Source organism: Vipera ursinii, assembly GCF_947247035.1.
Source record: "Vipera ursinii genome assembly, chromosome: 3".
In the NCBI taxonomy this organism is placed as follows: domain Eukaryota; kingdom Metazoa; phylum Chordata; class Lepidosauria; order Squamata; family Viperidae; genus Vipera; species Vipera ursinii.
Window position 1 is genome coordinate 110,180,827 of NC_139516.1, and position 12,261 is coordinate 110,193,087.

The window sequence follows — 12,261 nt, forward strand, 5'->3', positions numbered from 1 at the left end:
TAATCTATAAGGGAGATGGAAAGAACAAGAGCAACTATCTTCAGTTCCTCATCTAGGTAAGGCTACATTCAGTTCAATAACCAAAGATGCATAAAGGCTTTCCTGTTTATAATGTCCACCTACCATTCTAAGAGGAGCTATGAATTCAGGAGGCCCATCGAAGTGCAGGTCTGCTCCCAATGGGGAAGGAATTTCACTGAGAGTCAAAAATGATACAATCAATGTATCATAACAGAATTGGTGGATTTCTAAATAAATATCCACTCTCTCTTGCTAGAGTTGAGTCTGAATCAGTTGTCCCACATCCAGGCCCTGACAGCCAGCAGGTGATGGATCAGGGCTTCTAGTGCAACCCTCATATGGCCAGACAGGTATGCACAATTAGATTTCACACTGCGTAGATGGCACAATTAGGTATAAGACCAAGCCCTGAAGCAGCATGTGATGGAGTGCATAAGAACCAGAACTCTCCACCCAGTCTGTAACAACTAACTGGGCTCTCCCAGTCAGGAAAGAACACAACCACCAAAATATAGTTACTTCAACTGCCAATATTTGATTAAGGCAGAATATACATGTAATAAATAAATAAAGTAGGTGGTCCAGTAAGTATCACATAATACCAAATACTGCCAAAAGGTTTAGACAAGCGTAGTCAAGTGATCTAAAGTTGACCAGTAGGGTTTCAATTCTACACCCAGGTCTAAATCCTGATTGCAACAGGTCTAGGCAACAGCTTTTCTTAAGTCCTTTGTCACTGTTACCCTACTGAAACAGAGCAGCAGAGGAAAGGGAAAGAGCGAGCTGGTGCTTCTGAGAGATGACATGGTGAAGTTTCTATTCAGTTGCATCATGAAATAGTTTTAAGGTTTTCAAAATGCCAAAGCGGCAATATATTGGGCAATCTAATATCCTACCGACAGCTAAGCAGCAGCAGAATATTTTTCAGAGTCTAACAGTTCAGAAGCAAGGCTTCTAAAGAATCAAACAATAGAACTATAGAATGCCTTGAATTCTACTTGAAAGAAATTTTTAGAATGGGCAGAAATAAGAACACGGCATCTAAGTGTGACTCGTTAGAGCAGCTGTTTCTCAGTGGGCTCAGTGGGTTAGGATGCTGAGCGTGTCGATCAGAAGGTCGGCAGTTTGGCGGGTCAAATCCCGAGTGCCGCGTAGCAGAGTGAGCGCCTGTTACTCGTCCCAGCTTCTGCCCACCTAGCAGTTCGAAAGCACGTAAAAATGCAAGTAGAAAAATAGGGGCCACTACGGTAGGAAGGTAACAGCGTTCCGTGCGCCTTTGGCGTCTAGTCATGCTGGCCACATGACCACGGAGACGTCCTCGGACAAGCGCTGGCTCTTCGGCTTTGAAACGGAGATGAGCACCGGCCCCTAGAGTTGGAAAGGACTAGCATGCATGTGCGGGGGAACCTTTACCTTTACCTTCTCTTTCTAGAACCTCATATGGGAATGGGAACAGAGAAGGGCACCTGGTAAGTTACACTGGTTAAAAAATAGTTAACTTTATTTAAAATAAACCTAGGTTGAACAGGAGATGACTAAAAAGCCTTCTATCCAACTCTATGATTCTACAGATTATCCAAGGAAAACTATTATTCAGTTTGCATTCTGATCCACAATTTAAGGGAAAATGAGTTTTTCTTTGTTGTCCCAACAAATTCCTTCCAGCCAGTTTCAACTTGTCAAAAAAAACGACAAGTAATCTATCTGAAATTAAGTAAGATCATGATTGTAGCAAATCATACTTCATCAAGATATCTGATTCATGGGTAAGTTCATTGGTAAATCATGGTTTAAATGGAAATCTATAGCCTCTCAAGAGTTGTGAAGTACAACCTTGTGTGACTTAGTAAGAATGGCCAAGAGCAAAGAATGCTGCAGTTTTTAATTCAGCAACATTTAGCCATAGTTTCCTCACTCTGAACTAGGGGGAAAAAATTTGATAAGACTAACTTAAGCCATTATTCTCGTGTTAGTAAGCGGACCAGATCACAACTAGTTGTTTGTAATGAAAATGGATTGGATAATTTTGCGTCACTGTTGATTAAAAAAAACATAGACACAAACTGCATGCTTTGGGAAGAAACACACACAAAAAGTGCATACTTATTAAAATAAATGAGTACATGCTTTTGGCTTGCATATTCTCCCCCCACAATTCACAGATGAGGAAAGACAATAAAGACAAGATTTAAAATCTCTTCCTTCACACATGAAAAGCAAAGTGAGAATGGGGATAATTCACAGTTTTAGGTTTGTGTGTAAATCTTCTACTTTAGCAGCCCCCAACCTTTGGGGCACCAGGGACCGGTTCTGTGGAGAGAAGTTTTTCCATGGACAGGAGGTGGCATGGCTTTGTGTGCTGCCTGCATCTCACAGGAGTTCACTTGATTGTGAGGCCCATTTCCTGGCATGCTGCAGGCAGAGGCTGGTCCACGGACTGGAGGTGGGGACCCCTGTTCTAGTTGCTCAACTTTGTAATTCTAACATTTAATATAGGTTTGAACTGGACAACTGTCTGGATTGTTTTATAGTAGAAATCCAGTAGCCTAACAAAACATATTGAAATGATTTTGATTACATTGGGGAAGCAAAAAACCCTGTTATTTCAAAAATATAATAGAAACTTCAGAATAAGTTAGCAAATAGGTCCTTACCTTCAGAAATGCTAGAGTCGTGAAACATGGTTTCAAAAGCTTGGTGAGTTTCAGCAAATGAAGGTCTGTCTAGGGGACTCCATTTCCAGCCTACAATATAATAATAATAATAATAATAATAATAATAATAATAATAATAATAACAACAACAACAACAACAACAACAACAACAATAACAACAACAACAACAACAACAGGGGATTACTATCACCATTAGAATTTGTAATTCCCACTATTCTGGAGTGAGTGTTTTCCACTGTAACTTTGGCAACGTTTTTAAGGTTCTTATTGTGGTTTATTGCATTCTATTTTCAAATATCTTAAAATTTCTGGCAGCACTTCTGAATGTAAGAAATACCTTGATGTAACTGTGAAGTCTAGTATTCTCTTTCCAGTACTGATGAGCGAGATATTTTTGGGAGACCCAGATAAAGGGCCTCAAAGTAAAAAAATCTTCTTTACCTCCAATGTGTGGTATTCATGATGCTGAAGATTCCATTTACTTAGGATGAATAACAGTTGCCCATTCTCCACATATTTGGCTAAACTCATTTAAAGTCATGTAAGCTAATGGTCAGAACAACACTGAACTGCTACACAACAAACAAATACTTTACTTTGACCCTTCATAGATTTCTTCTAATAGCAGTAAATGGCTAATTGAAATATTTTAGAACTCTCAAGCACCATTTGCAACTTAATTAAGTATAATGTCTTGGTCTTTTCTCTGACCAAAATAATACAGATGCTTTAACTTTACCTTTTTTTTCCATTTGTAGAGCAGGAATTTAACTGCCTGGCTAGTTTATAGCTGTTTTTAGTGTTTTTATTTTAACTAGTTAGTTATTAAGATAGAACAAAATGATATCCTACATCCTTGGGATTATCATTCTCTTCTACCTTAGAAGTTGTACTTATTCCACTTACGGTAATATCTTGAATAAATATTTCTGAAAATTTCAACTGGCACAGGTCATTGCCTGAAATACAGGTAGTCCTCGATTTGCGACCACAATTGAGCCCAAAATTAATGTTGGTAAATGAGACATTTGTTAAGTGAGTTTTGTCCCCATTTTACGCTCTTTCTTGCCACAGTTAAGTGAATCACTGCTGTTGATAAGTTAGTAACCTGGTTGTTAAGTGCATCTGGCTTCTCCATTGACTTTGCTCGTCAAAGGTCGCAAAAGGTGATCACATGACCTTGGAACACAACAACTGTCATAAGTGTGAACCAGTTGCCAGCCATCTGAATTTTTGATCACACAGTCATGGGGATGCTTCAAAGTTTGCAACTGTGTAAAATGGTCATAAGTCACTTTTTTCAGTGCTGTTGTAACTTTGAATGGTTAGTAAATGAACTATTGTAAGTCGAGGACTACCTGAAGATCTATAAAATTGATAATACTCATTTTTTTAACTCCCAGGTCTATTTCAAAGCATTGATTTTTAACAGTAAATTTCTAAATGGCTTTGCCTATTTAGAATGATATGTCTAAAGTTAGGTATTTCCAGCATCCAGAATTGCTTTAACAGTGAGATGGGTAGCGTATAAATCTAATACATAAATAAAATAAAACATCTGTACTGTATTTTTCGGACCATAAGACACACTTTTCCCCAAAAAAAGTGAGGGGCAAAACGAGGGTGCGTCTTAGGGTCCGAAGGTGATCCGTATGGCCAGCCCCAACCTCCGCAAGTGGAAAGCAAGGGAGATTGCCAGAAGCACAAATCGGCACGTGCTGAGAAACGCCGATCTCATGCTCCTGCAATCTCCCTCGCTTGGTTTCAGCTTCCCTTGCTACAAGAGAAAGCAGGCTGAAACGGAGCGAGGGAGATTGCCAGGAACGCAATCAGAACGTGTTATGTTTCAGCCTGCTTTCTCTTGTAGCAAGGGAAACTGAAACCGCGCGAGATCGCGTTTCTGGCAATCTCCCTCGCTCCGTTTCAGCTTGCTTTCTGCAAGAGAAAGGCGGGCTGCAGGGCCGCCTCCGTGGGTACTGCTCTAACACAGACAGGGAAGGACAAAGAGGGAGATAAGGAAGGAAGGGACAATGGGAGAGGGAGGGAGAGAGAAATATATATATAGAGAGAGAAAGATAGGGAGAGAAGGAAAAAGAAATAGGGAGAGAAAGAGGGAGAGAGAGAGAAGGAGAAAGAAAGGAGAGAGAAATAGAGGGAGAGAGAGAAAGACGGAAAAAGAGAGGGAGAGAAAGGGAGAGAGGGAGAAATAGAGGGAAAAATAGAGAGGGAGAGAAAGAGGGAGAGAGAAAGAAGGAGAAAGAAAGGGAGGGAAATAGAGGGAGAGAAAGAGGGAGAAAGAGGAAAAGAGAAAAATAGAAAGGAGAGGGAGAGAAAGGGAGAGAGAAAGAAAGAGGGAGGGGGAGAGAGGGAGAGAAAGAGAAGGAGAGAGAGAAATTAAATTAGTAACATGATTGTTAAGTGAATCTGGTTTCCCCACTAACTTTGCTTGTCAGAAGGTTGCAAAGGGCGATCACATGACCCTGGAACAATGTGACCATCATAAATATGAATCGATTGCCAAGCATCCGAATGTAAATCACATGACCCTGGGAATGCTGCAACGGTCGTAAGTGTGAAAAATGGTCATAAGTCGCTTTTTTCAGTACCATTGTAACTTCGAATAGTCACTAAGCGAATTGTTGTAAGTCGAGGACTACTTGTACTTTATCATTTTTTCCCCTTTTTGGGGGGGGTCAAGTTTTTGACACTTTGCTGGGCGACTGGTGGTACTCGGACATTGCCTTGTCCTAAAAGTGGTACAATGGATGAAAAAGTTGAAAAGCCCTGTTTTAGTATACTGATGCTATTTGGTTCAGAATATTTTTTTTCTTGTTTTCCTGCTCTAAAAACTGGGTGCGTCTTATGGTCCGGTGCGTCTTATGGTCTGAAAAATACGGTATATTAATTCAGAGTAACCCAGATTCCTGTACCATTTAATGTATGGTTAAAAATTTGGCACCTGGATGCTGTGGAATATTTTCCCAATTCTAGGACCTTTTAAATACCAAATTAAAATCTGCTTTTGATATAGGCTAAGGCTATTCCTCTGTTCCTGGAGGAAGCGGATTATCTGGACCCGTACCAATCGGGCTTTAGGCCCGGGTACAGCACGGAGATGGCAATGGTCGCGCTGGTAAATGATCTCTGGCGGGCTTGGGACAGGGGTTGTTCCTCTGTCCTAGTCCTATTAGACCTCTCAGTGGCTTTCGATACCATCAACCATGGTATCTTGCTGCGGCGTCTCAGGGGGTTGGGAGTGGGGGGCACTGTTCTCCAGTGGTTCTCCTCCTACCTCTTGGGACGTTCACAGTTGGTGCTGGCAGGAGGGCAGAGGTCGGCCTCGAGGCCTCTCGTTTGTGGAGTTCCTCAGGGGTCGGTCCTCTCGCCTCTCCTGTTCAACATCTATATGAAGCCACTGGGTGAGATCATTCGTGGTTTTGGGGTTGGGTATCATCAGTATGCTGATGATACCCAGCTCTTCATCTCTACCCCAAACCACCCCAGTGATGCCCTCGATGTGATGTCCCGCTGCCTGGAGGTGGTTCGGGTCTGGATGGGAAGGAACAGGCTTCAGCTCAATCCCGACAAGACTGAGTGGTTGTACGTGCCGGCATCTCGGGAAATTCAGGCTATTCCATCTTTAAACATGGGGGGTGAGTTATTACCCCCCGTAGATAGGGCTCGCAACTTGGGTGTCCTCCTGGATTCACAGCTAAATTTGGAAGATCATATAGGAGCTGTGACCAGGGAGGCTTTTGCCCAGGTTTGCCTGGTGCGCCAGTTGCGACCCTATCTGGACTGGGATGCCCTGCGTACAGTCACTCATGTGCTTGTGACCTCTTGTATAGACTACTGCAATGCTCTGTACATGGGGCTGCCCTTGAGGACCACTCGGAGGCTTCAACTGGTGCAGAATGCGGCCACGTGAGTTGTGATGGGGGTCTCCTGATACTCCCATGTAACACCTCTACTGCGCAAGCTGCATTGGCTTCCAGTTGCCCTCTGGGTGAGATTCAAGGTGCTGGTAATTACCTATAAAGCCCTAAATGGCATGGGTCCGGATTACTTACGGGAGCACCTGCTGCCGGCGTCTACTTCCCTTCGTCCTGTGTGCTCCCACAGAGAGGGCCTCCTCAGGGTGCCGCCGGTCAGAGAGTGCCACCTGGCGGCCCCCAGGGGGAAAGCATTCTCTGTGGGCACGCCAGCCCTTTGGAATCAATTATCGGTTGAGCTCCGGATGGCTCCTGACCTTTGCTCTTTCCGCCATGATCGGAAAACTTACCTATTTGAACAAGCTGGCCTGGTCTAATGGGTTTGGGGTATTTTATTTAGTATTTTAAATTATTTATTGTAATGGGCTAGCTCTATTTAATCTTATTTTTAACTTTTGTATATTGTATTTTTATTGCCCTGTACACCGCCCTGAGTCCTTCGGGAGAAGGGCGGTATAGAAATTAAATTAATTAAATAAATAAATATTTTCTTGCATTTCTATTTTTTAAACTAGGTACAGTTTTAATTTTAATATACTCATGCTTGTTTGTGTTTTGCTATTTGTTTTTTAAATTTTGTAATTACATTTTGATATTCAAATAACACACTCTGTGCAAGTAAATTCAATGTACAGTCATGTAAATGTCACATGTTTAGGACCTGAGCACTTGGCAACCTGTTAGCAGCATCAGAGCAGAGACAGCCGTAATGAGCCTGGGGTGCCTCAGAAAGGTGGACGATGCAGAGAGACACGTGCAGTGTCTCTCCACTCTGGCACTGAAAATCCTCACCGCAAGCAGGATTTTCAGTGCTAGAGTGGAAAGACATTCCCGAGAGACCTGTGCTGGGCTTCCCAAGGTCTCCACCACCCTGAGGCACCCCACACTCTTTACATGGGATTCCATTCAGTTAACCTACAAGGTAAATTAATGATCGCAACTGTAGGAGTGCTGAGATTACAGTCACTGATAAAAGGAGTCATGTGGGCAATCAAGTGACATCTCGCTTATTGACTGCTTTGCTCAATAACTGTCCCAATTGTGGTTGTAAGTTGAGGACTGTCTGTACTTCTACTTCGTAATAAATATACGTGGTATTTGACCTCTGCCATTCTTTCTTAATAACTCCACACGAGTGTTAACCTTCACTATCCATGGAGCTTATATATATATACTGATTTCTTCTACAATATCTATGTGTGTGCATATGTTCATATGTGTAAATGCATGCACACACACACATATATCCAACCGGGATCCCTTTTTTTAACCTCAGAACCTCCTGGAGTGCAATTTTTTTTACATATTATTTTTACTAAATTTTTGCACAAATTATTTTTACTAAATTTAAGAAGTTTCATATAACTTGGATGTCTATCGGATAATCCACAAGTCTAGATCCAGTGTTAACCTTAGAAACTTATTTTGCTGTTGTTATTGGGTCATTCACTGGTTTACAAATATTAAAAACAACAGTGGCACCTTAAAACTAGATTTAAACCCATTTGCTCCAGTGAATTCAAATAAAAAATTGGGGGGGGGGGGGAATCTGCAAAACTGTTCCCAAACATATTCAGAAGGTCAGGGGATTCCAACCAATTTCCAGCAATTCCCCATTTTATTGCAAATACCATACCAGAGCCCATAGTGTTCAGGAGATTTCCTCATCTCTGTTAAACATACCGTATTTTTAAGTGGACATAGCACACTACAATAAGGAGGCAAGGGTAGTAAAATTCTCTTGACAGGCTATTGAATGAGTCCATATCTGTGTTTTACAAGGATCTTAAATGGTTTCCTCTCTATAATCATGAGTCATGAACTGTGATTTTCTATCAATTTTATTCCAGTCATATCCAGTCACATGAAGATTTATTCAACCTGCTCAGCAGAAATCAAAGACCATTCAGTTTTACAGAAGCTGTCCACTAGTAACAGTTCTTCTGTTCACAAGAAACTGCCTGATATGTCAACAAACTTATTATCATAAATGTTCCAGTTGCATGTTTTCAATTTGCATTTGCTTGTAAAATAAAAATGAGAGCATTATACTCACATGCTCTCATGAGTTCATAGACCTTTGGTGGGCAACCTTCAGGTTGTTCCATCCTGTAACCTTTCTCCAACAGATCATAAACTTGAGAAAGGTCAATGCCAGGATAGGGGGACATTCCATAAGTTGCAATCTCCCACAACAATACTCCAAAAGCTGTAAATTAAGCAAGAATGTTTAAAGCTGCATTTTTCAAACAACACTGAATCTTCTTTTCAAGGTATATTGAACTTAACTAAAAAAAAAAACCTATCCTGAGAATATAAAAATAACCCAATATAACTTTATAATCCTGATTTACTTACATAAAAGAACTCTGTACTAAAGGACTTTTTCTCTCTTACCCCAAACATCTGATTTGATTGAGAATGTGTTGTAGGCCAGACTTTCTGGTGCTGTCCATTTGATAGGAAACTTTGCTCCAGCATGAGCTGTATACGTATCTCCTGTCATGAGTCTGCTTAATCCAAAGTCAGCTACTTTCACCACGTGATTTTCTCCCACCAAACAATTCCGAGCTGCTAGATCCCTATATAAGCAAAGATGCAAGAAAATTAGCATCTCTATTTTATTCATTTATTTGTATCTCGTCTTTATTATTTTTACAAATAACTCTAGGCGGCGAATGTATCCAACGTATCTTCCTCTTCCTATATTCCCACAATAACTCTGAGAGTGTATGACTGGTCCAAGGTCACCCAGCCGGCATTCACAGTTAAGGCAGGATTAGAACTCACAGTCTCCCGTTTTCTGGTCTGTTACCTTAATCACTGACTAGACCAACTGGCCAGCAAGGTTATCTTAAACTCCCCATCTAAGACAGAGCTGCCGAATCACACTACGTAGTATCAAACTAGGACGCTAGAGTTGGCATACACACATTTTAAGATTGGATTCATGGAGATACTCTGGAAACACACAATGGCTGAATGATGACTTCTGAGAATCCACAATAAATTTCTTTAATAAAACATTCATTTTAGGCGTTCTAAGCAAGTAACAGTAATAGCAGATATAGTAGTGGAGGGCATAGCCGATGGTTGCAACAGAAAAGTTCAGCTCCCCAAACTCCTCACCAGATCAAGGGGAGATCACCCGCACGCAAAGTGGTCCTTACAGAGACTCCCCGTGAGTCCATAAAACAGCAGTCTTTGGTAGGTTTCAGAGACCTGGAAGCCTAAAGAAGCTCAGCTTTGCCCAAGCCATAGTTCAGAGCCTTCAAAAAACACTGAGTTCACACTTTTCCCCTTAATCATTGCAGGAAATGCCTTGTTCACTGCTTTTGGGAAACTAAGAAATTTCAGAATGACACATTTCATCACACTTTATGATTTTCCTTCAATCCTTAGTGGAAGAAATTTTATGTAAGTTTAAGAATTTAAAGATTTTTTTTCCTATTTCGAAATAAACAGCTAAAGAGTAGAACGTTGATTTTGGAGAGTTACAAATAGTTACAGGAAACCAGATTTATTAGTATTAAGACTGAAAAGCTAATTATAAAAATCCTTATGGACTGTTTAAAATCCTATTTAAAATATATCAAAATTTTGACTCTAAATGTAAGAATGCAATAGATAAGCATTGGGCTAGAAACTAGGAGATCATGAGTTCTAATCTTACCTTAGACATAAAACTAGCTAGGTAATCTTGGGCTAGCTAGCCCCTCCCTCTCAAGGGCAAACCACTTCTGAAAGCCTTCCAAGAAAACTGCAAGGACTTGTCCAGGCAATTACCAGGAGTCAACATTGACTCAAAGGCACAAAAACAAATAAACAAATCCTAATCAGCTATCCAGGCAGGAAATTTGAATTTCCAAGCAAAGTTGGAGCTTGTCTGTTAACGCACTTAGGCGTGTCAGCAGGTTCCATACACAATTTACACCAGATCAGAGAACCACAGTACCTAAAACCAGGACAGAACAATTTGGATGATTTTACCTCTGACCAATTTTATCTTCTAGAATCTAGACCACTCTAGGAATGCTTGATATTAGAGGGAACACACCATGCATATCTAGAGATTATGGGGATGGCAGAACAGCTATCTCTTTTGCTCTAAAAATGGGAAAGACTATGTCTATTGTTCCTGCTTCATTTCCCCAGCGTCTTTAGAAAAATGAGTATAGGATCTATTCTCTCCTGCTGCAAATACTCCAGCTTCCGCACATTCAATGAGCCCTTTATAAGCTATCATCATGGAAATGAGATGCTGGCATCTCCAGCCAGTTTTTAATTCATGTAGCTTTTTACTGAAGCACCCTAAATCACCCTTGGCAATTCCTGTAGCTCTTGTCAGGATGTTTTCTACGCACACAAGCAATTCAGTGTTGAGTGGAAATATGGTTCTGCAAAGGAAGAAGCATAAACTCACAAGTATGTATTATGGTATTGTTGACAAGACATTCTTAGCAAAATAATATTCCTCATGTCATAAAGAGTTAAAAGTGAGTAAAGAACATCAAGGAGAGAAGGAATCCCAGAGAGAGTATGAATAAAAATAAGCCAATGAACAATGAAACTGAACCCTGAAAGAATTAGGATAGACAAGAGGATTGTCTCTTTATACAACACATAATTTAGTATTTGAATTCACTATCAAGAGATAGGCTACCAGCTTGACTTGCTTCAAAAAAGAACAGGACCAATTCATGAAAATCGTGGATCAGTCGTTATTAGGCTTGACAGTCGTGTGACTGCCTTTGATAAATGCCACCTTCTTAAGTGTTGCATGTCTTCACTTCAGGATCTTGCCTCTATTTATGTCCTCTCTGCCCATTTTTTAAAAAGCCTATTTTTATATCCCACCTTTCATGATCCTTAAATATAGCACTGGTTGGCAATGTTAAACTGAGCTTTTGGTCTGCTTAACCATAAAGCCCCTTCATGGATTACTGCCTTGTCGTGGCGAAGGGGCTTGCGTAATTCAATGAAGCTATGAGCTATGCTGTGCAGGGCCACCCAAGATGGACAGGCCATAGCAGAGAGTTCTGACAAAACGTGATCCACTGGAGAAGGAAATGGCAACCCACTCCAGTATCTTTGCCATGAAAACCCCATAAAAGGTAAAGGTAAAGGTTCCCCCGCACATGCGTGCTAGTCGTTTCCAACTCTACAGGCCGGTGCTCATCTCCGTTTCAAAGCCGAAGAGCCAGCGCTTGTCCGAGGACGTCTCCGTGGTCATGTGGCCGGCATGACTAGACGCCAAAGGCACACGGAACGCTGTTACCTTCCCACCGTAGTGGTCCCTATTTTTCTACTTGCATTTTTACGTGCTTTCGAACTGCTAGGTTGGCAGAAGCTGGGACGAGTAACAGGCACTCACTCTGTTATGCAGCACTCAGGATTTAACCCGCCAAACTGCTGACCTTCCGATCGACAAGCTCAGTGTCCTAACCCACTGAGCCACCGCATCCCTATGAAAACCCCATGGACAGTACCAAAAGGCAAAACAATATGATGCTGGAAGATGAGCCCCTCAGGTCGGAAGGCATCCAATATGCTACTGGGGAAGAGCAGAGGGC

The 12,261-nt window shown here is 41.4% G+C and overlaps 1 protein-coding gene across 1 annotated transcript in view; it reads right to left on the bottom strand.

The window, feature by feature from the left end:
• Positions 1–12,261, bottom strand: part of ABL2 (ABL proto-oncogene 2, non-receptor tyrosine kinase) — a 61,064-nt gene that overhangs the window by 4,715 nt on the left and 44,088 nt on the right. Inside the window, exons 7-9 of the mRNA XM_083358154.1 lie at positions 9,086–9,270; positions 8,745–8,897; positions 2,676–2,765 (exon numbers count right to left, since the gene is read on the bottom strand). Coding sequence (XP_083214280.1) covers positions 2,676–2,765; positions 8,745–8,897; positions 9,086–9,270 — 428 coding nt within the window. The remainder of the gene's footprint in view (positions 1–2,675; positions 2,766–8,744; positions 8,898–9,085; positions 9,271–12,261) is intronic.